Below are 26543 nucleotides of genomic sequence, written 5' to 3' on the forward strand. Positions count from 1 at the left end.
AGACCCAAACAAGCATTAAAACGATAATCCGCCCAACAAGCGTCAAATCCTTGTTGGATGTGGGATCAGCTGAAAACGGGGCTTTAAATCTTGGCTACTTTCAGAAGAAAAGATGAAGCAATAAGAAAGAGTTAGAAAAGAGATAAAAAAATAAGAAGTTTTACATGTTTTTAATTTAGGAGGATCTTTGGTATAAAGAAAGATGTGGCAGCAAGACAGTAATCATTCATGGGTTGATTGGCAAGCCCAAGAAAATATTTGCAAAAGATTACAACATGACCAAGGTAGGTATCACCCTAGCAGCCATGCTGTGCAGTGAAAAAGCTTAACATTAGAGTAACACTGTTTTCACCTCATTAAATTCATAAAATATCTTTTGGTAAAGGACTACACTATGGGCTATTGAGAATGAAACATTTTAAAACAATCCTTATTTCATTAGCCTATAGGCTAGGCCTATGCAGAGTAACTGTAACTTACACATTTTGACTACAAATCTAGCATTCTTTACCACAACCATCCTCTAGTCAATCAGTAAGAATTTCTAAAAATCTTGTACATCCTGTCATCTCATCCAAGGTTGCTTGACCCTCAAAGTTTTTTTTTTCAAATGAAAGTAGGCTACATTGAGAAAAATTTCACCTGGAATTTTCAGCTAGAATGGATTTGTCTAGAGGAATTCGGCTGGAGGGGGAGTGCAGTAGTTTAAGTGGGAAGAACTTTACATGAAGGAATTTTCAAGGAGGGAAGCCAAATTGTCTGGCATTATTTAAAAATAATGAGAAATTAGCCTAAATATTAAAAACAAGTTTTCAATTTAATGCAAAGAGCAGTAAAGGTTTAGTTTTGTTCCAAGGGCTCTAAATGGTTTAGAGCACTTAGAAATGCTAATTCTAGAAGTGCATCCATTTTTGGTTGACCCTCCTCCTCCATGGGGCAACCTAAAAATACATAAACAGCAACAGTACCTGGGTGTGTAAAAACTGAATAAAGTATTATTGGCTAAATTTGTGAGATAGAACATTTATTTCTGCTTATATTTATCCTTTAGTGTCATTTTAAGTGGCTTCCCTTAGCATTTGACTTTTATTACCTGGATTTTAAAGCTAGTGAATTTTCTCTATCCCCATGGGTATTTCCCAACAAGCCAAATAATCAAAACAAACCAAACACTTCTTCTTCTTCCAAACTTATAAAGTTGCAGTTGCCAAAAGCTACATTTCCATAACACCATATAACACATTGTTTCAGTTGTTTTTCATGTACTTCCAGAGATAGTCTGTGCAGAAGAGAGCAATATCAAACAATCAAGAGGCCATACTTGTACTGGCTGGATTTTTAATCCTTAAGCTGCTGAGAATAGGTGATTTGAGTATTGCACTTCCCACAGTTTCTTTCTACATCCAGAATTTTCAAGGCAATAATTAATCTCTGAAAACTTTGGAGCATTGGCTCAAAAGTAATTGAATGAAGTTTTTTTTTTGATGTGATCTCAGCATTTTTGATTACGTTTAGTGCTACTTATATTGACAATGAAAACTGCATTTCAACAAAGCTTGTAACATATTTTGAAATCCGTCCCTGAGCAGTGTTATCATATTTTTCAAAAAGCACTGTAGTAGTCTGGCTAAATACAGAAATGAGCAGCAAACATCAGAGACAATCACCAAGAAAAAATCTAGATTGCTGCAAAGCATGTAATATGGGGCTAAAGGATGATAGTTTGGCCCTTTCATGCAATATGTGTGATGCATGGTTGTGCATTGAATGCATTGAAATGAGCAAGTTGGAGTATGATTTGTTTAACAAGATGATACATCATCTTGGGTCACTCTGGCATTGTCCTATTTGCAAGCAAAAGGGCTCTGGAACTCAAGGAATAACACCCAGTGAGATCAAAGACATAATAAAGAGCAAAATTAGGTGTTCATTTTCAACAATCAAAACTAAGCTTCAAGATAAATTTGAAAAACTACTAAAACCAATAAGTGATCAATTAACACAGATAGAAAAAGAGGTATCTGCCAAATGTTCTGTTGAGGATGTAAAGAAGCATGCCACTACATTGTTCAAACTTGAATTTGATAACCTTAGTGAAAAATTGAAAAATGAAATAAAAAGCAAAGAAACAGCCAAATGATATTCTAGAAGATTTGGTCATGAAGCAAAAAAATTTAGTTGTATTTAGACTTCAAGAGGATCCAAACTGTAGTACTAAGAAGAGTCAAAATAAGGTTGATTTAACTTCCTGAATCAAGTAATTTTGCCAAATTGCCCTGTCAAATGTTCATTTGAGAAGTCTAAATAATGGAAAATGTTGTCCAATCAAACTGTTTTTCCATAGCCCCATAGAATGTGATGCTGCTTCTTTCTTCTTGAGTGGTAACCTGAACACCATTGGACACATGGTAACCTGATCCAAATAATAATGCAAATTTATTGCAGTATCTTCACAATGTTTCAACAGTTAGTTCAAGGGTATTAGTGGTGGGTGGTTTTAACCTACCTTCCATTGATTGGAAAAATCAAATAACCTTGCTTTCTAATCAATCATTTGAGCATCATTTCCTCCAAAAATTACTGGACATGTACCTATGCCAACACATTCAGGAGCCTACATGATTTTGGGATGATTCAAATCCTTCTGTCCTTGACTTGGTAATAACAAAATCTCCTGACAATGTTAGAAATATTGAAATTCTACCTCCATTAGGAAAAAGTGATCACACTGTTCTTAAACTGTCATTAAAATCTTCAAGTGATGATTCTACTCCTCAAAAACAGACCCTTAAATATAATTACACTAAAGGTGATTATGAGTCTTTCCAAAATTTCATTTTATCACTATGTATCACAGAACAGTTGAGGGAAAATAAATACAATGTTAATGAGGTATTTGAGCTGATTCATGAAGCTTTGGTAGTGGGTTAAAACAAGTTTATTCAAACTATAGTTTATAGTCAGCTCTATAAAAATAGGCAAACTCTTCCTTGAGAAATTCTACAAGCTATTAGCAAAAAAAATTATTGGTGGCATGAGCATATTAAAATAAGAAGCACTGAGTCATGGATAAGATATAAAAGAGCAAGAAATACAGCAACTAGGCTTCTTCAGTCAAATCGTGAGGCACTTGAATCTTCTATCATTGCATCTGCTCAAAGTTGCCCAAAAAGGTTTTGGAAATATATAAGAAAAAACCAGACTTCACAGTCCCCATCCTCAACTTCAGTCACTGACCCTGAAATACAGACAAATATAGATGATGATAACAAAAAAGCTGAACATTTTAATAAACTTCCCTCATCTGTTTTTACACAACCTCACAGTGAAACTCCTATTGATCCTATTTTCTCTACCAATTTCAAAATAGATTTTGATGATCAACAAGTTTTTGAGGTCTGGAAGCATCTTGACACAAATAAATCACCAGACATTCATGAATTTTCAAACCATATGATCCTAGAGTTTGCAACAGTACTCACTGAACCACTGACATATTTGTATAATCTGTGTCTGGCATCTGGTACTTGCCCTTTGGCATGGAAAAAAGCAATAATTAAACCCCTGTATAAAAGTGGCACAAAAACACAATTTAAAAACTATAGACCAATATCAAACACTTCAATTATTTTGCATCAAATCTTCTTTGGCATCCATCTCAACATGGTTTCCGTAAAAAACGCTCATGTAATACACAGCTTTTGGAAGTAATTACTGACTTCTATAGGATGGCAGATGAAGGTCTCAGGTTTGATTGCATTTATATAGATTTTTCTAAGGCGTTTGATAAAATTTTCATTCTGCTTTTACTTCTAAAGTGTGAGGTATATCACCTTGGTGCCAGAACATTGAATTGGATTGGTGATTATCTGACAGGCAAGATGCAGAAAGTGATTGTAGGTGATGCTTTGTCCTCAGCTGAGATAGTTTTAAGTGGCGTTCCACAAGGTAGTTGCCTTGGTCCAGTACTTTTCTGCCTTTTCATCAATGAATTGCCTCTTGTTGTCCACCATTCCACAGTTAAAATATTTGCAGATGATGTAAAGCTCTACTGCTCCTTGACAAGTTCAGATGAAGCTTTGTTGCTTCAAAAAGACTTGGATGCAGTGCACAATTGGTGTAATGCTAACTCCATATTTGTCAACGAAAATAAGTGTAGGGTCATCCATTACTTTGGCAAAGTAGAACAAAGTTACCAATACCATCTTGCTGGACATTCAATCTTACCTGTTGAAAATGTCAGTGACCTTGGTGTTCATTTTGAACACCAACATTTCATTCAAAATGATTTCTGTCCTGTTGATAGATAGATAGATAAGTGTATTTTAAAGCCAAATACACAGCCATGAACACAGTACAATAACATAAACGAAAGGCACAAATAACACAAACTTTGATCAGCAATTATCATAAAAGACTTAAATGAAACACTGCATTAACCTAATACTAGTACTTAATACTTGGAAAAAAAATTAATTAAACATAAAACTTGAAAAAATAAAATTATCAGCAGAATTAATGAGGGGTTCTACCTTATTATCTACCCCTATAATGTTATTACAAGCTAAAATTTTGAATTAGCTTACCTACTCTGGCATAAATAACTCCTGTAGAGCAATTCTGCTTATTCAACCAAGAACTTCCTTTTAGATGTTCTATCTTCTGCTTATATGTTCCTATGTCTGTATATTCACAGCATTCCAAGCAATAGATGGCTAAACCTATAAGCAAGAAAAACCTAGTCAATTTATATACACACAAAATCAAAATTTCATGAGATTAGCAAAACTAATGAGCTTAGTTGAAATTGGAGAGTACTGTTCCATTTTCTGAGATTCATGGTTTTGGTGCCATTTGTGTAGAGAATAGTGTTCCAAAATTGTAATAATCATGCATTCCGTTTTTAGAATAACCTTGCAAATGGTGGACCACATTTGCCTCCCTGACTTGATTCTGTATTCAATGCTCATTCCAATAAATGCCATAATTACGTCCCATTCCCCATTAATTAGGCTAAATATAGTCCTAGGTATTTGAAGAAAAGTTTACTGATTTTATGGGATCATCGTCATTTAATGTGCTTTTTTCTCATCAATGATTAGTTCATGACGTCAAATAAAGCAAGTTTGAAATGAAAGTCAAAAACTTTTGTGTATGGCTTAGGACTATTTCTGGTCCTGTGTGGGGGGTCTTGGGGATGGAATGAAATTGCAATTGTTGTGACTTATATTTTTCAAAAGAACATTCAATGGAGAATCAAATAGTATCTTTTGTCTTTTTCTTCTGTTCTTAAACAGCCTTAGCCCTCATCAGTTGGTCCATACCACCATCAGTTGGTCCATACCACCATCAGTTGGACCATTATGCAAAGTAAGGCCAATTTAAAAAAGGGGGGGGGGAATCTTTGCTATTCTAGGATTTGGTTGATTTTGGAGAAGTAAAATTCCAGGAATGGATTCAGAGCCTAAATCATGCTTTAAGTCAATCTCATGCTTTTCTAATGCCTCACCATTCCCATTGCTTAGAATATTGCATTAGAAGATATGCCTGTACATTTCTATGCTTGTTCCCATGCTAATGCCAAATAAAAAAAAAATATATATTATAATTTCGTCAAACAGCTTTGCATGAAACTGTTCACAGTAATGCTTCTCAAGAAGAAGAAAAATAAAGTGAAAATCTTTAAAGCACTTTTTATATTTTAACTGTTTTAAGTGTAAAACTGGTTATAAGCCTCAACTAAGTGAGTACATATTTTTAGAAGATGAACCAATCCTTATTATAACATGTTTACTCTTTTCTAGTTGACTGGGCAGCTCTTGCCCAACAGTGGATATCCATGAAAGACACCAGCACAGGCTTTATCAACAATGTTAAAGAGCCATTGCTTCCAACTCCCCCTCAGCCACCTATGGTCAGAAGTGAGGACACTATGGAAATTGAAGAAGATATTGAAAATCCACTTATCTTTGATGTACATCACAAAGGTACTATTGTTAAAGAGTTATACTTGTTATTGGCTAATGTACTGATGTATATATCAAGGAGGCACACTCGTGCCTCTATAATGAGGTGACACACGACAATGTTAAGCTATCTTCGGTTCCAGTGGTCGCAGAGGGATGGGGAGGGATGCATTTCGTAGCCCGAGCTCCAACTAAGAAACCTGCAAAATTTCATCCCCCTCCAACTTTTCCTTTATGGGGAAAATCTGGCCGAAAGTTTCGACCCGTCAACCCCAGCCCCCCTTTAACGTTGTCTGATCGGGCTGAAATTCAAAAGTTAAGGTCCCCTAGGGCCCAGGAGCTTATCCGCGAAATTTCAGCTCGATCTGATAACTCCTTCCCTGTTTTCCAGCAACCATGCATAGCCACTTAAAATTCATTTTCTTTTTTTTTTTTCTCGACGCCTACAGGTCACATCCGACATCGGATCTGGGTGTACGAGGACTCATTCGATGCGGAATTCTCCGAGTAAGTGCCCTTCAAAGTTTCATAGGAAAATCTTAACCCCCCAAAAGTTTCGGTAGAGCGTGGGACTTTTAATCCTCTGGTCAAGGGTTCAAGTCCCTTACGGGCGGTTTTTATTTAACAACATCAAAATAAAAGTGTATAATTTTGATAACACCTGGACAGCTTATCAATTGAGAGATAACAGAATATTAGCTTCTTATGAGGAAAAGAAACATTTCGGTCATTCTATCTATTTTTTTTCTATTTTATACAATGATTTAAAAGCGGGGGGGGGGCGGCAGCCACCCAAGTTCCTCTCCTAATTCCTGTACGAGGAGTACAGGAATTATTAAATTACATCCACCATGGATTGTAGAAAAACGTACAGAAATAATATGAAAAAAACTTCGTTTTCTTAAAGAGTTAAAGAGGCTGCGTCCCAAAGTCGAACCTTAAAACGTACAGGAATTAGAAGAGGCAGTTGGGAGCCTGCCGCCCCCCAAACCCCCAGCTTTTAAAGACTCTTTTGTACAGGTTTTTTGTTTTTTTGCTAACCCCCCGCTCTTGGCTTCGGAAAGGCCCTCTTTTAATTAACAAAAAATTGAAATGAATGAATAATGGAATAACTTCGAAAAATGTTAAACACAAGAGGACAGGAGAACCATTGCGCCGAAACTAGTAATTAGTAACAATGAAGTCCCCCCACAAAAAAAAACATGTACAAAAGAGTCTTTAAAAGCTGGGGGTTTGGGGGGCGGCAGCCCCCCAACTTTTTCATATTATTTTACTAAGACACTGTTTTATATTTCATTATTTTAAAATATTTTGGATGAGAGGTGGTTACTTTTTAGTAACCCTTTTTGGTAGGATTACAACTACAGCTAGGAGGAGTAATAGCCAAAGCAGCAGGATTGAAACACAATGTAACATGTGTGAGCTAGATCCCTTTATGAAGCTTAATGTCATCAAGTTTAACAGTGTCACTTATTAGCTATAAAAGTAACTTATCGATGTTGTTGATTCTTACTGATTGACATTTAATTATTTTAATCCCTTACTAGATAACTAAAAAAAATTTTTTTTTTTTTTAAATGAAAGTAAAGGGTCATTGTTAAAAATTATAATTAGCAGGAAGTGTTATTAACATGAGAGACACTGCTGGCACTCATTCACCCTATGTTCTTTATAGTAAAGCTTGACTGCTGCTTACCTGAAGGCATTTTAGAATGAAACAGATATTTATTGCAGCTTATTGTCAGTGCTGTATTTACTAATTACAGTTCAAAACATTTACCCATGAAATTTTAATATTCACAGCGGTTAGGATAATTTGGGTCATATTAGGGGTACTTGAGTTCCTTTGAATCCCCTGCTCTTTTAGGTCAAGTTTAACTGTTTTTGTTTTGTTTTTCGTCATGATGCTCCAATTCTCAAAAAAACTAGTGTTTCTAAAGTAAGAGAGAAGCTGATGCCTGCTCACTACCTATAGTTTATGACTTTGTTCAATACCATTTTGGATCTGTCCTGACCAAAATTTTGTTCTGCAGAACAAAATGGTAGATATTGACACTTTGTGGTGGTGCAAGTTTTTTTTTTCTACTTAGTACAGGTTGGTGTGTCACATTGCCCAGTGGTTTCAGCCAGGCGGTAAAAAAAGAGTCGGGAAAATAATGGCAGGAAGCTCTACTCTTTTAATGGCCTTTTTTTTTTGTTAGAGATAAAATTGATAAAAGAATATCTGTTTCAGTTGTTAAAAATAGTAAAGTATTTTCAATAACAATATCACTTAATTAAGGCAGTAAAAAGGACCAAGAGCTGGTAAAATCAATTCCCTCTCTATTTCTTGTGACAAGAGTTGCTGTTTACTTACTATTTGGTGCCATGAATGTTCTGATTTCTGGATACTCACCAATTGAAAGAGATGCAATATATATAAATATGAAGTTGAGGTATGGGATGGAATGTGGGCCCTAGGGCTCTCTAATTACCCTGACTAAAATCTAAAGATCTCAGAAAAGGGCTTTGAGCTCATTTTTCTACTAAAATAAATTAATGAAGCTTTTGATTTAAAATGGGCTATTGGTATAATTTGGTGCATTGCTCCGTGGGCTTTGCACTTGATGCTGCTGCAATTGGCATAGTGCTAAGCATTTTCTACAATTTTGATTAAAATGGTCAATTTGTTGCTCAAAAAAGGTGCCTGGTCTCAAAATTTGTTGACTAATGAATCCTTCTTAAATTGCCAATCATTTATTCGAGATTTTTTTTTTTTTTTTTTTTTTTTTTTTTTTTTTTTTTTTTTTATGCCCTCCAAAAACAACTTAAGAACATTATTAAAACCTATAATAAGCAGAAATAAAGTAGAAAATATGTCAAACTTAAACATAGAGAATTAATATAAATAAATAAATGAAACTTGAAACAAACAGAAATTAAAATGAATAATCATACTAGATTGAAAAATGATGACAGATATTATTGTAGGTGAATAGATGAAGTTATTGATATGATTGAATAGATAAAACTTCGCATAGACATCACCCAATTAGAGTAGGATATTTCCCCTAAACCTTTCTTAGTGTCAGATATTTATTCAAACCTTATTAAAAATCAAAGAATCTTGTGCTTATTTTTAATCCAATTTGGGTGGCTGTGTCTCCAGCCTAAATGTTCTTTTTGTACATTAGGATCCCTTTGCCCAGGAACCTGTGAACATAAGTTTCAAACTGTCTAAGAAACTTGAATTGGCAAGCCAATAATTTTTTCTCTCCTATTTTTTACTTGTGTATTTAAGTCCTCTTGGGTCAAGGACATAGGAATATACAGTTCAGTCAATCAAAAAAGCTTTCAGTCAGTTTTTTTTTTGGGGGGGGGGGGTCTGTAAGATTTTTTTTTTTCCTTTTTCTTTTTACATCAGACCTAGGGATTTAAATATATATTTTTCAACCCATTTTTTAAAAAATGGTCAATTTTTAGGTAAATCAGTATTTTATATATTTTTTTCTCAAAACTTTTAAATGCAAGTTTCAATAACCCATACACAGCTTGGAATCAGAGTTAACATGTATCAGGACTCATTTATTTTTTTGCACAATTAGGAAATCTCTTTTGTTTTCAGCAGCCCCAGAACCCTGGCAGCAATGGGATAATAGGAACGAGCAACAAGTGTGGCATCCTAATCAACATTGGACTGCACCGGGCTGCTCAACAGTACATCATGTGCCACCTCCAGCTCCACCCCAGGTAACAACCGAATTTGTTTGTGTTAACTTTCTATGTAGTTTTGTTGTCTGTTATTGTCAATCCTATCATTGGGGCTGTTTTCAGCTACCAAGCTAATACGGTAGGGCTTTATATCCCTTATGGCTAGAATTGGGAATTTAAGATCAAGTACTTAATTGTGAAATTAAGCGAAAACAGAAAGTGATTGGCAACCATATGCAGGCTTATTTGGAAAGTGATTTTATGTTCAACTATTATGTACATTACATACTTATATGCTTTATCTACTCTAAAAACCACTATAGTTGCACATGAGCTCCATAGTGCTTAAGCGCGTTAGTAAAAAATAGCTATACTCAATACTACATAGGTGTAGCATGGTTCCAAGAGGGGGTACAAAACTTCAAAAGAGGGTTTGTTTTGGTATCTTTTCAATTTCTTAGGGGAGATTATTTTGACCTATATAGGGGCAGGGCGGTCCCTTCCCATGCGTAACAACTATTCTGTACTTGAAAAAAGAATTGATAGTCTGTCACTTGCGTGTTGTTTCTTTAGAATCGTTATATATACAGACTGAGGTATGGGTTTTAGTCAATGCTGTTTATATTTTGTATTTGCTCGAGTAGTTAAGTATGATGATAAGAGTCAGTTGATTTATAACTTGTAGGCTTCTTTAAAAAAAATTCAGTGTTAAACAAACATCATCTTTTTTTGCTCACAGAGACAATTATACCTAGGTTGCTGAGGTCAGTAAAGATAATGCCTCAAATCTAAATTAAGTGAATATACTGTAGGCATATCATAGCTGCAGTAAGCTTCTTTTTGAAGCATTATAAAGTCTGGTTTTGTTGAAAGACACAGTGCACAAAACAACAACTTTTAACACAAATAGACTGAGAGGTGGAAATCGATCCGTGTCTTCTATCACAAAAGAGAAAAACCAAAAATTGTATTCTTCACAAAAAAAAAGAAAGAAAAGGGAGAAGAAAAAAGTAACTGGAGATAAGGATGGGAATCACCAAATAATTCAAAGTTGATTAGGACAGCCCTCTACTGTAGGCTGAAAGAATCATCTTCTTAGTTATTCTTTTTACGTTAACAAAGACAGTGATTCACATATTAATTCAGGTAACTTGTATTTATTTGCAATGAGAGGAAGCTGCTAGTGGATGAATATTTGCTTGTAAAATTTTCTCATGCAACTCATTTTTGGAAAATAGGTTAGATATCTCTTTCCATTTTGGAGGACAAAGATATCACACTTGTAATCTAGAACAAAAAGCACACAATTAAAAGCTAAATTTATCCTGAAATCAAAAAGTAACTCCCGTTCTCTGTTTTCTTTCTTAGCTTTTTTTTAGTTATTTAGCTGATATTTAGACAAAATTGAAAAAAACTGTGTTCATTGTTTTAGTCTCCAGCATATTGGACTGCGCCTGTACCCCATTTTAGACCTCAACAGCCGCAACCAGGTCTATACGTTCCAAGTTTACTGAGCTTGAATGTGCCCCCTGCACCAGCACCTAGGAACACAGCCAAACCACTTGCTTTTCTGAAACAAGAAAGACAAAGCCTCTTAGCTGAATCCAGTCACAAAGAAGACGATTTTGATGCTGAACAGGAGGATATACCTATGATAGGTTTGTGTGCTTTTTTTTTGTTGCATGTTGGAACAAGATCTTAATTGCATAGATTCATTATTATAAATTTATTTTACTGCAGATGATGTACAGTCGCTACGCTGATCATTGATTAGAGATGAAGTGACTGTGAAACTTTTTTGCTTAGTGTGTCTTAATTAAGTGGTTCTGTTAAGTTTCCTCTAAAAATTTGTTAAGGCAAATAAAAGAATTTAGGGTTATGAATCCGGTTGATGATACATACCATATTGTTCGTGCAGCAGGACCAGGCGTTTCCAGCCTCACCTGGCGTCTGGAATTCAGGTGTCAAGTGAGAACCTCAACTAGGAGTTGAAAAATGAATAGCTTAGAGTTTGGCAAAGATATTATAACAGCCCAGATCTATCGATAACTCGTAAGATTGTAATCCTAGTTAAAATGCATAAAAGAATGAATGATGGAAATGTGTTTCTTACTTATATAAAAACGATTTTTTTTTTTATTTTCCTACTCATTAAAAGCAGTCTTTAAATCTCTTCCTTATTTTGTCCCATCTTTTTCTCATGCACAATAAAAAAAGATTGTTGCTTTTATGTGACAGGCAGCATTTATAAATTTTGACAAACGGGGTTATTATTTTTAACCTTTTTATGGGTAAATGTATTTGTATTCATTTATTGTTTGGAGATTTTTCTTTTTCACAGCCGGCTCCAGCTAAGACCAAGAATCATAAGAAACTGATATGAATCTTATCTATGAAGGTAGGGTGAGACTAAAAGCCAGGGCTATGGAGTTGGTGCAAGTTTTAGCCTACTGCTGAAACTGGAGTCATTAAAATTAAGGCCTCAGAGTTTATGCCCTTGTAGTAATGAAAGCTTTTGCATCGGAACCATTAAAAATGAACAAAATCTGACTTCATTACAAATTAAAACTGTAAATTTAATACTTCAAGTGGTCTCGGTGTCTGTATGACATTTTTGGACCTTTAGTGGACACTTTTTACCAACAGTATTTTTCTTCTTTTTTTATTTCATTTTTCTGTCATCAGAAGTTAAATAGTTTGTTTTTTGTTTGTTTTTTTCTTCATTTTTTTTCTAATTTATTAGCTGATTTATCATTAAGAATGTCACGCATCTAAGGCTTTAGGTCGTCATGACGCTTTGACTTCTGTCTGTTTTTTTTTTAATAATCACTTTTTCTTGCTGGATTTTAAAAAAAAAGTACCTGTTTAAATGTTAAACAATGTTTTTTTTTCTATAATCTATCAGGATTGTAACCCTGTTTCATATTAACGTATTGAATGTTCGGGAGTTGAATCTTTTTACTCTGGAAAATTCAAGGAAATTGTTAATATTTTTAATTTTTTCGGCTTTATTAATTTAAGAAATAATCCCACAGTTTTGCAAATATAAATAATATGTATCAAATTTGGTGAACTGCGAAATATTATAAAAATGTTGAGTTTGAGGATAGTGCCTAGAAGGAAGCGGAAGTGGTTTTATGAAAGTTCAGATTGAAAATGAAAGCATTCTAGGGATTAGCGCAGGTATCTTTAATTTTCTGACTCCAAAGCCATATTAAAATCCGTAGAGCCACAGAAAGTCCATTGTTACCAAGTTTAATTCAAAAGTCGAAAAAAGCTTAACTCTAGCAGCATAATTCGTATTTGTTTATTTAAATAATTATCATAGAACTCAAAAATGAACGCCAAGTTATGCTATTTTTACAATGTAAAAAAAAAGTCACTTGTTAATACTTTCAAAATATGACGCAAAGGAGTTTACAAATCTGTCGGTTCGACACTTAACGGGTTGAAGTTTATTATGATGCCTAGTAATTCTGCTGATCAGTACAGATGGTGATAGAATAGATTATTGCTTCTCGTTTGCTAATAGTGCTTTTCCCAATTTCACTATTAAACCATGTCTTTGAGGGAATACATTGGGCCAATTCAAAAACTCAAGGGCGCTTTTGTAGTTGCTGAAGAAGGGTCCGAGCATTATTTTAGTAGCGCGTTTTGAACATCTTCTAGTTCCGCTGAGATGAAGCAGTGTTTTGAGTTTGGGGACCCCCAACGGGGCAACTATACTCGAAGATAGACCAATGACGTTTGTATACCCTAGGAGAAGCTGGCGATCCGAGATGCTCAACCTGAGCATTTTTGTTTAACTCTGGAGTGATTAGTGGCCTTTATATATAATATTTTCTACATGCCGCTTAAACGAGCAATCAATTGTAAACGTGACGCTCACCATTATTGCAGAGGAAACAGTGGGAAACGGTATATCTGGGATTGTAATATCCCGCTAGAGTTGATTTAATCGGATAACTTTCGATTCCTATTCAGTCGCTTGTATGCTATTTGATTGACACTGGTTGATTAAGTTTGTGAAGAAAGTTGGATCGAACTGCTGTTTTTCTACCACATGCTGTACAACTTGCATGAGCTGTATAGCAGCTATTGAAGCTGCAATCATCATTTTTTTTTTTTTTTTTTCATTTCTATATTTATTTATTTTTACAGATGCAGTAAAGAGGAAGCAACTTCCTGCTTGGTTGCGTGAAGGGTTGGAAAAAATGGAACAGGAAAAGATAAAAAAGGAGCAGATAAAGCTTCAAAAGTTACAGCAATTGGAAAATCTCCGAAAACAGAAAGAAAAAGAAGAAGACATGAGAAAAAAAGAAGCAGAAGAAAAGGGTCTAGTATTCATCCCAGGGAAAAGTAAATTTGTAAGTTCATATTCAATTAGCTCCTTAAGGCAAGATTCAAGTTTTATGCCGCAGAATATCATTTTCTTTGCCACATTTTTATGGGCAGATTATATCGACAGTTAGTGTTTTTCCTGAGTAAGCAAAATAGTAACGCTCCTACATTGTCTATAGTAAAGGGCCATAAAGCTTCAATGTATTACTATTTATTTATTTATATTTCTTACCACAGGCACTTCATATGTAAGTGATGGTCCTACAAAATTTGGAGGGACTCATTCAATTGGGAATTGGAAGTTCTATTGCCCTTTTAAGAATCAGAATGGATCAGAGGGTGACCAGCCTATTCCCCCCCCCCCCCCGCTCTTTTCCCCAAATGTATCTGATCAAATTTTTGCGATAGTCATTTTGTTCAAAATAGTCCAAAGGTCAAATTATTATGCCTCCGAGGTAGAAATACCCCCTTTCAGCCCCTGGGGCAAGGGCTGTAAGTAATGCAAGTTGCCTGTCGTTAACATATATGGTTCTTATGGAAGAACTGGTCATTTAAACTTTGGAGAGAGCTCATTCGATTGGAAATCAAAGTTTTTGCCTGCTTTTTAAGAGTCAAAAGTGATTGGGGACATCCAGCCTCTCTCTCCCCTGGCATATTTATTTGACTTTTCAATTATGATGAATCAAATGCCTATCTCAAAATTTCATTCGGATGTCTTGGGGGGAAAGTGGGCATCGGGAGGGGGCTAGTTGTCCTCTGATCTGATTGGTTACTCACGAGGGCACTTAAACTTCTAATTCTATTTGAATGAGCCCTCTTCCGAGCTTAGGGACCCTTGGTTCAATACGATAATCCCTGGGGAAAAAATAAACAACACGCATCCATGATTTTTCTTTGGCAAAAAGTACAAAATTCTAATTTTGAAGGCAAGAGCTTGAAACCTCTGCAGTAAGGTTCTCTGATTGTTTTTTAAGTATTTTTTTTTTTTTTTTTTTGAGGTAGATGCCTCAAAGGGTGTATTTTAATGCAAAAACATCCTAGCTCCTATTGAGTCTTCAGATCAATACATAATTAGCCATAACGAAGCGGGTGGAGGTAGAAGTCTCGTCCTTTTGTTACCCCTTAAGACATCTGATTGACGTTTTGAAGTATCTATTTTTTACTTTTTGTGTGGCTGCTAAAAATCTATATTTCGCATTAACGTTTGTTTATTTGAAAAGTTCAATTTTTGGAGGGGCTTGAAAGAAACCAATTTTCGTTCAGGGATGAACTGGCTTATATTCATAGAAATTTATTTAGATTGAAATTTAAAATTCATTTCAGTATAAAACAAGAAAAGGTACTTTGGGCAAACAAAGGATAAATCAATGGAACTTTTACTAAAATAAATTTCAAGCCCGAGGATTTTTGATGCCCTTCAGTAAACAATCAAAAGTCCCGAGTATTTCATATGAGCATAAGAGTGTTTAGAAGTGTTTGGAAATCCATGAAAGTGCAAATTATCACGAAATGTTGTGATGTTTCACCTGTCCCTCTTTGTGATAAAAAGGATGGCAAATTTAGTAAAATGGCGTTGTGTTAAAAAAAAATTTGTAGAGGAGGGGAAAGGCCGGAAAAAGACTGAGGGTTTTACGCCTAATGTTAGATTTTTTTTTTTCTGAGTCGAAACATTTTAAGTTCAAAAACTAATTTAAATCCACTGCGTTAAGAACTTACCTTATTGTAAATAATAGATGCTATACATGTATATTACTATAGGAATGAGAAAAATAAAATTTAGTAGCATATGAGATGTCGTCAACCGACGGAGTTTAGTTAATAAATGTATTTGCCAGATAGAAGACAAAAGATAGAAATATATAGATACTGCATGTTCTTCTTGAATGGTCCATACGCATTGGTCATATTAGAATATTAGCATGAGATTTTGTAATTGCCTTCCATGATGCAAATTGACGTAATTACAGTTGTGATTGAGTGCCTCCATGAGATAAGAAGACCCCGTTAATTTATTTTCACGTTTGGCCAACTTCCTGCTAAAACTTCTGGGATGACTGGCCATAAGTTAAGTAGTGCAAAAATGATAAATTAAAATTTTGCTAGATATTTCAAAATGCTGAATTGGTGGTTTAGTTTTAAATTGATGAAATGCTAAATGGTAGGTAAGTTGGTTCAGTCTGTTGTTAAGTATCTAACTTGGTTCTAGACATTTTGAAATGCTGAATAGGTGGTTTAGTTTTGAATTGTTGAAATGCGAAATGGTGAGTTATTTGGTTCAGTCTGTTATTAAGTATCTAACTTGGTTCTAGACATTTCGAAATGCTGAATTGGTGGTTTAGTTTTAAATTGATGAAATGCTGAATGGTGGGTTAGTTGGTTTCAGTCTGCTATTAAGTATCTAATTTGGTTGTAGACATTTCAAAATGCTGAATTGGTGGTCTAGTTTTGAATTGGTGAAATGCTGAATGGTTGGTTAGTTGGTTCAGTCTGTTATTAAGTATCTAACTTGCTTATAGTCAGTTATTAAGTATCTAGCTTGGTTATAAACAATTTGAAACACTGAATTGGTGGTTTGAATTGGTGAAATGCTGAACAATGAGTTAGTTTATTCAGTCTGCTATTAAGTGTCTAACTTGGCTATAAACATTTCGAAATGCTGAATTGGTGGTTTAGTTTTTAATTGGTGAAACACCGAATGGTGGGTCAGTTGGTTTAGTCTGTTAGTAAGTATCTGACTTTGTTATAGACATTTCAAAAAGCTGAATTGGTAGTTTGAATTGATGACATACTGAATGGTGAGTTAGCAAGTTTTTTTCTATTGTTATTATGGCTTTCGTTTCTTGATGGAACACTTTAAATGTGAAGCTTCCAGTTGAAAAAGCTTCTTTTTGTCGTGTTTGGAGCGTTTTAAAGATCAGTTTGATGATTTATAGGAAGTTTTAAGAGTTAAATTCTTATTTTAGGAGAGTGATAGCGAAAGTGATACAGAAGAGCCGCAAAATCCAGTGGAGCCTTTCAAAGTCAAACTTGAAAGAGAAAGAGAGGCTTTGAAGGTGGAGCCAGATTTTCATGAACCAATATTCAAGACTAAAGAAGAAGTTTTTCAGGAAATGGTATGTTTTTCTCTTCTTGTTTTTATTGTAGGTTATCTGCGTGAAAGTAATCTCAATGTTTTTTGTATGAGTTAAGTCCATTTTGTTGTCTTGTTTTATTTTTTCCTTTAAAAAAAAGTCTAGTTTCCATAATATAAAGAAAAACACAATAAGGGTGAGTTTGCTGGTTTGGAAGTTATTTTCGCGTGTATTCTGAACCATTGCAAGGACATTCTATTCAGGATATCATGGGAATAAAACTCCTTAGAGCTCCATGGAAGAAAGGAAAATAGATGTGCCAGAGATGGACGATGGAGAGAGTTTTAGAAGTTTTATAAATTGGTTCCGATTATTAAAAAGGGGGTACATGGCATAACAAAATTTGCGGGCTAAAACTAGTTTTTTCACTGAATATACTTCCAATTGTTTTACAGTTTTCTATGATCTCTTCTTACTTGGATCAAAAATGAAAATTTGGGCCGTCAGACCAAATTGACCCTAAAGAAAAGGTGTGGGGGGGGGGGCTTTAATTCAGCTGCTGATACCGTAGTTTTTCCAAGGCGAATCTCTTTATTTTTATGAATACCTTGTTTTAAAGATGAAATCCTGAGTCAAGTTGAAGAAGTTAAATTATATAGTCCCTCCAGTTCTGTTTCTTTCTAAAATAGTGACATATATTAATGAGATCAGTAGAGACCCTAAAATTGAACTCTTCATTTATTTTCTTTCAGCTGATCAAAGTGAAGCGTATAATGACTGAGGTACTACTAGATGTAACCACAGTGGAAATCAACAGTGTTGCGAAAGAAGAGCTGAGTAGAGCTAAAAAGAAAGGTATTTTCAATGGTAGCCTATCGTCAAAAAACTATGCTTTTCTTAAAGGTTTTATCTTGAATTATATGTTTCTTATTGTTCTAGACAATTCTCTTTGTTTAATATATTTGGAACACTTTATAACTGTCTTGAGTTACAGATTCCCAGTACGTCCTCTTTGAATATTCGGCTTAGTTAGTTTTTGGCTAGAGTGGCAAAATTCAGCTCATGTTAGCGCTTTATCTTTTTTTTGCTCTTATCTTGACGTTTGTACACTCATGTCACTTGACCACTATATCGCTTTATTGAGCAGTGTACACAATCTTCAAGGGTTTTCTCCCTGGCTTCTCCCTGTAAATATACCTGTACTTTTTCTTGGGAATATCATTGGATTAATTTTCAGTTTTTTGTCATACGTGCCCATGTGTTCGGTCCTTCGGGAAAGGTGTCAAGAAGTTTTTCTAAGTAGGAGGGAAGTCTGAAATCCGTAAAACGTTTTTTGTACAATTTTTTCTAGGGAGGGACACTCCTCCCCCGGTTATAGAAATGGGTTAATGCGAAATTTTAATCATTTTGTTATTTAGTGAAATCGTTATATTTGTCAGTTGCTGGTTTCCTTTTTTCTATGTGGCAGGGCTACTTAATGCAAGGAGTGGACCACAATTGTCAATGAGTTGAGCAATTTATTTAAAAAAAAATTCTTTTGAACTGCGTAAGACGTGTCTAACGTTTGAAAGGCACAAAGCATTAAAAATATAATAAGAAGCATGAAAATTTAGTATAACTATTATCCAATTTTTATTTTTTTATTTTTTTGCATTTTTTGTATTAACTATGATGCAAAAAAGAGTTCGGTAAGTGTTTTTTTTACACAAGTTGCATATTGAAGGTGTGAAAGGCTCTATGGCTCGCAAGCCGTGGTTAGCCCACTCCTGGCCTACGAAGTTTAATATTTTTGGGTCTATAAAATCGGAGAGAGAATCCAAAGGCCAAAATGCGCATAAAGCTTGCAAGACACAGTTTTGTCGCTCCTACTGTATAAAGTGATATATTCAGTGTATTATAAAATCTAAGAGAGCTCAGATTACTTCAAAATGCTGTTAAAAGCTCCGAACGCATCTTTTTGTTCCTAAGGTCATTTTCATATCTACGAGTTTAAGCCAACAATGAATTCCAAGGTTTGGACAAGAGAAATTATGACTAATCAGAAAATAAATATTACCTGGCATATGCTTAATGGTAAAAACTGAGTGTGAAAATTCCAAGAGTTCAAAAAAACGCATTTAACTGCATCCCTTGTGACAAGTCGAAAATTGAAAGTTTTTTATGCCAGTTGGAATGTAAATTGCCTGTAGCTGAACATTGAGAAATATTTACGGTATACCAAATAATATTTAAAAAGTAAAATTAACTAGATTGAAAAAAAAATATTATAACTTTACTTCTAGTAATTTCTCCGTTCTGAATGTAACGTAAAAAGTTAGATCTGAAGCTAATTATGTTATTTCTGTAACATATCCCTACAATTTGAATGTACTGTTCATATAGCCTACTTAGTGTTTATGCATGAAAGCCTGGAAAAAGCTTTTTTTTTTTTTTATCTGAAGTTACAAATAGAATATTTTATCCAATAAAATTTTTAAAAACTGATAAGAAAAGGAAACTAGTAATGTGAAACTTTTTATAAAGAAAAACTTGGAGCTAATTACAAAATTTTTCGCCCGTATTTGAATGTAAAGTAAATGACAGTTCCTCAAAATGAAAAAGTTCGCGCATTTCGATCGTAAACTGAATGAAATGGAATTTTTGGATGCAATCCATAGAATTGCAATTGCCACCTACTGGGTAATAAGGTTAAAGTCAGACAAGTTTCGCTGTTTCTTCAAAACTTTCAACCATTTGAAAAGTAAGTTCCAGTTCTGTTCAGGGTCAAAAATGTTTTGAGGAAATTTCATTCCTGTTTAGCGTGATAAAATAGGTGATAATTTTCTTTTTTTTCTAAGATAGGTATTTCTTTAAAAATTTTAGAATTTGCAGGAAAATGCTACTCTTTTTGAGTTTTTTCAGCCGATGAACTTCTTCTGCAAGTTCTACATCTGAATTACGTAAGAGATTAAATTGATTGTTTTTTTAAGCCTCCAATTCAGCCTTAGTCAAGGGACAGGCCTTGCAGTCTCTATCTGGAAAGCTTGGTAAGTGTCGCTCGTTTTTCTTATTGAGTTATTAAATCATAATAAATGGTGAATGCTGTAAAAACACAAAAAGATCTGTAAAAAAAAGATTTGCTAGTGAAAATCCTTAAAAAAACTTTACTTTAAAATTTTCCTGTGTAAAACTTTCGTCAGGTACAATCGAATTACTCATTTAATTTTATAAATAGTTGAAATACTTTATGTGTATTTCACAGTGGTAATGTTGAGCGTAATTTCAACTATTTGAAAGGCTGATTTTTTTTTTTTTACAAAGGCATGGTTTTAATGAAATGTTCTAATTTCATCATCAGTACAAGAGCATTTTTACTTAAACCTTATCTGCATGTTACCAACTAGTTTTCATATTTGCTCATCGTCAATTTTCTTTGAGATAGCAAGAGATTATGCTGTCAAATTTGTTCAGTATAATATTGATAACTTACGATCCCTGAAACACTATATCATGTTTTGAAGACCTTCAAGGGGTTCAGGTATTCAAAGTGTCATTGAAAGCAGCTTGATTGAGATCCATAGTATTTCAGGTTAGGTTAGGCTGTTCAGTATAATATTGATAACTTACGGTCCCTGAAGCACAATATCATGTTTAGAAGACCTTCAAGGGGTTCTCATATTCAAAGTGTCATTGAAAGCAGCTTGATTGAGATCCATAGTATTTCAGGTTAGGTTAGGTTGTTCAGAATAATATTGATAACTTACGGTCCCTGAAACACAATACCATGTTTTGAAGACCTTCAAGGGGTTCTCATATTCAAAGTGCCATTGAAAGCAGCTTGATTGAGATCCATAGTATTTCAGGTTAGGTTAGGTTGTTCAGTATAATATTGATAACTTACGGTCCCTGAAGCACAATATCATGTTTAGAAGACCTTCAAGGGGTTCTCATATTTAAAGTGTCATTGAAAGCAGCTTGATTGAGATCCATAGTATTTCAGGTTAGGTTAGGCTGTTCAGAATAATATTGATAACTTACGGTCCCTGAAGCACAATATCATGTTTTGAACACCTTCAAGGGATTCTCATATTCAAAGTGTCATTGAAAGCAGCTTGATTGAGATCCATAGTATTTCAGGTTAGGTTTGGTAGGGTTGTTCAGTTTAATATTGATAACTTACGATCCCTGAAACACAATATCATGTTTTGAAGACCTTCAATGGGTTCAAGAATTCAAAGTGTCATTGAACGCAGCTTGATTGAGATCCATAGTATTTCAGGTTAGGTTAGGCTGTTCAGTATAATATTGATAACTTACGGTCCCTGAAGCACAATATCATGTTTAGAAGACCTTCAAGGGGTTCTCATATTCAAATTGTCATTGAAAGCAGCTTGATTGAGATCCATAGTATTTCAGGTTAGGTTAGGCTGTTCAGAAAAATATTGATAACTTACGGTCCCTGAAGCACAATACCATGTTTTGAAGACCTTCAAGGGGTTCTCATATTCAAAGTGTCATTGAAAGCAGCTTGATTGAGATCCATAGTATTTCAGGTTAGGCTAGGTTGTTCACTATAATATTGATAACTTCGATCCCTCAGGTACAATATCATGTTTTGAAGACCTTCAAGGGGTTCTCATATTGAAAGTGTCATTGAAAGCAGCTTGATTGAGATCCATAGTATTTCAGGTTAGGTTAGGTTGTTCAGTATAATATTGATAATTTTGATCCCTCAAACACAATATCATGTTTTGAAGATCTTCAAGGGGTTCAAGTATTCAAAGTGTCATTGAAAGCAGCTTGATTGAGATCCATAGTATTTCAGCCAGTTGATATAAAAGACAGAATTTTCAAGGAAAAACATAGCACTACTCCATCTGTATACTGTCAAACTGTAGCATGGATACCAAGTACTATTGTCCATTTTAAGACAGGATGTTTAACAAACATCCAAACAGGATGTTTAAGACTTATGTTATTTGAGTCACGATTATATCCGCTTCATGGGCTCTTTGTTTGTGGGGTTTACACTTGGCTCTGTTTTTAATACTCATATTTTCATAGAATAAAATTTAATTGTTGCATTTCAAAATTGATATGTTTTAACTTGAAAAATAAGTTCTCACAGATATCTGTAACCAAAGGTAGGACCTTCATTTTTATAAAAAAAAACTTATGTTTGACTTTGACCGTTCTTAATCGTGTTATGCTCAAATTTTTCTTTGTTGTTTACTCTTTTTTTTATATCTGAGCTAAGTATTTTGTGGTTTTCATCTGATTTTATTGTATGCTAATTCACTGCGAGTGCATATTTGACATAATCATTCCATTATTCATATTATTTAGCTAGATAAAATTTTCACTAGTACCACCTGTAATTAAAAGAATAAATTTGAGAGTTATGTTGCTTGATATATGTGTTTCTACCATTTTTTGCTAAACTTTGTCTTGGCTGGGAATACTTTGAATCAATTTGTGAAAATGATACGTCAGAATAATTATACCTTGTGTGTTCTATTCGAAATGACCATTAACATGGTTAAGATTGACTCTGGCTATGATGAACATTATCCCAAAATTTGAATGGCCTGTGCTCAGATAACATAATACGTAAGAAACTTTTCATGAAGAATAACAGGAACGTCAGACAATATTGTAAGTGATCGACAATCATGTAGGGAACTTGGGTTGAAAAACTGGTCAATGATGCTGGTCTCTTTGGTTTAGTTTTGAGATCGTTCAAGTTTCATCATTAACGGAGAGGTCGATACTCTGCCGGAGATGATAAACGTAGTTGATGGATTTAGCCACAAAGGTACAGCCTATATCTATTCCCACCATTTAAATCGTGCTACAGTGAGCTTAAACTAAAAGTTTAAATGATTTCCACGTTGAAGTGTTACAAGTGTAAAGCTAGAAACTCGTGCATTAGACCGGAACATTGTGCCATTCGGTCTTGAGGGAAAAGGTAAGAACACGACTTGTCAGGATATTCACATACCCATTTTAGAGGCTACTGGGGCAAGGCCTATTCATATTGTGAATTGTCGTAATTTTGAGGATTGTAAGCAATCAGTTTCTTTTTAGTATGATAGGTTTGACTATTTTTGACTTATTTGGATGTAATATTATCTTAAATTCCCGGTTCATTATTCAAGAACGTACCTTACCAATTAGATGCTTTTTTGCTCTTATAATTTTGGAAAGCTCTTCTATAGTAAATTTATGTTCATTTATCAGTTTTTTTGTTTTTTTAGTTTTCTTGTTAATCTGTCAGTTTCTTACTATATGACTAGTGATTTGGATTGAAGTCCTATTTAGCTGAGCCTTGAGATATTTTAAATAAATCGAACTTCGATTTTGGCTAAATCACGCTTCAGGTTTGAACTGAATCTTCATTGTTTATGCAGTATCCACCGATTCTAAACCAAAAATCAACGTTAGCTTAATTTCAGTACTATTAAAAGCATTACCGTTAGGTTTCAACGAAACCCAACTTTAGGAGCCAAAAAATATGTTTGAATAAAGAGATAAAAAGTATTATGAGAAAATTATACATTTTCAAAACCTGTGCCTGATTCTTCAACAATCTTCATCAGGCAACAACCTATGGCTGATTGCACACACAATCAGAAGCGGTTGCATCCTAGTCAGAGTCGTTCCTGGGAGGGGGCAACTGGGTAAGCTGCCCTGGGCACCATAGTTAGGGGGCGGCTGGGGGACTGCCCACTTTGACCGAATTTTTCACTTTGATTCGGCTTTTTTGCTTATATTTGAATCGGGGAGGGGGCTCTGATCGATTTTTGCCGCGGCACTACCAACTCTAAGAAGAGCTCTGATCCTGGTGCATTGAACAACTTCAAGAACTCTCGACTGATTTACGCTTTGAATTATACAGAAATATACTTTTTACATTAGGTTTTTGTAATTATAACTTTAGAAAATTGCGTGGAATTTTAAGCATTAACTGGCTTGTTAAAAGTCTGTAAAAGCTTTAAATAGAGTGTTCGGTCAAAGTTGGGCTGATTGATTTTCTAGCTTGATGATTCTAATAAGGCCGAGTGAGCTATTCATTTTTCTTCTGATTTTTCCATAGGTCTGGGGCTGTATGACAACTCTGACTCAGAAGAAAGTGATGAAGAAATCGGTGTGCAGAAAGAAAGCCACTTGGAAAGCAGTGATGATGATGATGATAAAATTAAAGTAAGTTTTGTTCAAAAGGTGCTCAACTCTTAAATGACTAATGACTACGGAAAGCGACAATAAAAAGATTTTGGGATCAGTTTTCACCTGATTTTTATTTCTATTTTTTAAGCTTACCTAAACATGCTTATAAGAAATTGCTTAAAACCTACCGTTGGGTTCCTTTTACTCTGTTTTTTTTTTTTTTTTTTTTTTTTTTTTTTTTTTTTTTTTTTTCTTATACAAATGTTAATAGATTTAGTTATTGTCAAAGGAAAAACAAATGCCATTCTTCTTGAATTCAAATGTTCTCTGTTCTTCTTTAAATTCGATGTTTAGACTTTCACTATGAGGGGGGTGTCCCCGCAAACATTGTACCCGGAGAGGCTTCATTCTTGTCAAAAGGAGGCGTGACAATGGTAGAAGTTGAGGTTTAGAGTGCGATATCCCCGATGGCAAGAACATAGATACAACAGTCTTTAAAAGTTGGCCGTTTGGGGGTGCCAACGATGATCCCTGTGATCTTTGTAATTATGCTACGGAGCAACACCATTATTTCAGTCCTTTTATTCTGCTTCTTTTTGTTTTTTATATGGTGATCAATGGTCTGTAGCTTGATGACAATTGCAGATACGAATCGAAACGAATTTTAAATACATGGACTGTGAAATAGCGAAGAGATGTTCCACTGAAGTTAGTGAAGCTGCCAGCTTTTGTTGAATGTTTTTTCTAGGCTACTAAATAGTATAAAACATAAATAAATTAGAGTGGTTCTAAATTTGAATGTAAACTTCTTAAAGGTTATCTAGTACCAGGCTCACGTAATCTAGCACTAAATTATCTTTTCGAAGTGTAATCTCAATAATACTGTTTCTTTTCTAGATTTCTAGCAGATAGGTCAATCTGACAATCCTCAATTGTTGTTTATTGATTTTCTTTTTAATGTAATATTTATTTTGATCAAACCTTGCGAAATTTGGTATGCATATTTCTTAAATAATCAGTGTTAAGTATCTTTTCATTCTACGTTTTGTGGCTGTATTTTTTTGTGTATGTCACCATGGTCCAATTGGGCTTTCGTGTGAATAATCGATCTATCTATCTACCTGTAGCGCCTGGAGCTGGAAGTAGCTTCAACACGTTTATCTGCAATCTAGATTGACAAATAGTTGGGGGAGGGATGGTATTTTGTGGAATCCTTCGTCATTGAATCATTGAAACTTGATAAAGAAAAAATTGGGATCGTTACAACTAATGACGGAGATCAAGCAGAATACAGTGCTGATATTTCGAACTATCTCTGAGAGTCTTCCTCTCCAGGAGTATACGGAGCATGAGAAGAGAGAAGAGCATAATAAAACCAACAAGAGAATGTATGTTGCCTTAGCAATGTGTATATCTCAAATACAACATTTTAGAAAATTGAAAGTGATAGAACAGTAAATCCGAACAAAGGGTAAAGTTGCTTTGTAGAAATGGAGTCGTGTCTCAAACAATCAGTTATTAGGCCTTTTTCCCTCTGTCCTGATTGCTAGTAGCGATTTTCTGTTAGATTGTTGGAACACAATTATTCATAAGCACAAATTATTTTTAATGGGGAAGGAAATTTTAAATGGGGCTTTCAATTGTAATCAAGGATATAAAACAGAACTTGTATCAGAGAATTTCACTAACAATTGTTTGTAACTATTTGTTTTTTGAATGGTTGAAACATGCCTATTTTATGGGGTTTGAACTGAGCTATTTTGATTATTTTATGATTTCAGCATCGAATCCAGAGGTACAAGTCAAGTTTTGCTACGAAGGAACTAGAAATAGAACGCCAGAATAGGGAACTGGAACAAAGAACTGCCCACCTGGAAAGAAAATTTCTTGGTCAGGAGAGTTCAGCGGAAGAAGAAAGTAGTGAAGAGGAAAGAGGAAACGAAAGGCAGGTGCAGTCAAACCACCATGGTAAGGCGAACTTACCACACAACTAGCTCTTGCATCCAGTGTCACAATGGGTATTTTTAAAACAACGGTGTAAAAAATTTATATGCCTTAAAAGTAAGCTTCCTATTCAGTGAGGGACCAAATAATACCAGTTCGTCGCTCCATCAATTTCACCTCTTGTTACAAAACTGCTATTACACAAAAATTTTTAGGATTAAAAAACAACTCTTTAACAATCAAGGCAAAACTTTCCGTAGTTTAAAATAGCGAGGCTGTGTATTGATCAGGATTATTCCAAGCTCTGATCCCCCTATGAAGTCCAAGAAACATAGCTGGGGATGGAGTAGCCAATGGGTGCTAATGTCTAAAGGGCAGATTATCA

The 26543-nt window shown here is 34.6% G+C and overlaps 1 protein-coding gene across 2 annotated transcripts; it reads left to right on the plus strand.

Moving 5' to 3' along the window:
- The first annotated feature begins 86 nt into the window (after window positions 1-86).
- On the plus strand, window positions 87-26543 carry LOC136030315 (arginine/serine-rich protein PNISR-like). Of its 2 annotated transcripts, none has more exons than XM_065709211.1 (10): window positions 87-284; window positions 5805-5987; window positions 9574-9695; window positions 11089-11314; window positions 13818-14023; window positions 16961-17110; window positions 17821-17923; window positions 20038-20094; window positions 24144-24250; window positions 25996-26543. In XM_065709211.1, exons 1-10 carry the CDS (start codon window positions 203-205, stop codon window positions 26206-26208), a joined length of 1449 nt encoding a protein of 482 aa, XP_065565283.1. In that variant the 5' UTR covers window positions 87-202; the 3' UTR covers window positions 26209-26543. The 2 variants fall into 2 exon arrangements, with proteins under 2 accessions (XP_065565283.1, XP_065565282.1); XM_065709210.1 differs by having other exon boundaries at window positions 9571-9695; window positions 25996-26542.

This window comes from Artemia franciscana, chromosome 8, assembly GCF_032884065.1.
Source record: "Artemia franciscana chromosome 8, ASM3288406v1, whole genome shotgun sequence".
NCBI classification, from domain to species: domain Eukaryota; kingdom Metazoa; phylum Arthropoda; class Branchiopoda; order Anostraca; family Artemiidae; genus Artemia; species Artemia franciscana.

Excerpts from the sequence above, each read along its gene's own strand:
- LOC136030315 (XM_065709210.1), top strand. The coding sequence starts at position 203 with ATGTGGCAGCAAGACAGTAATCATTCATGGGTTGATTGGCAAGCCCAA. Across the intron at positions 14,024-16,960 it reads TCCCAGGGAAAAGTAAATTT|GAGAGTGATAGCGAAAGTGA; the intron begins GTAAGTTCATAT and ends TTCTTATTTTAG. Across the intron at positions 24,251-25,995 it reads ATGATGATGATAAAATTAAA|CATCGAATCCAGAGGTACAA; the intron begins GTAAGTTTTGTT and ends TTATGATTTCAG.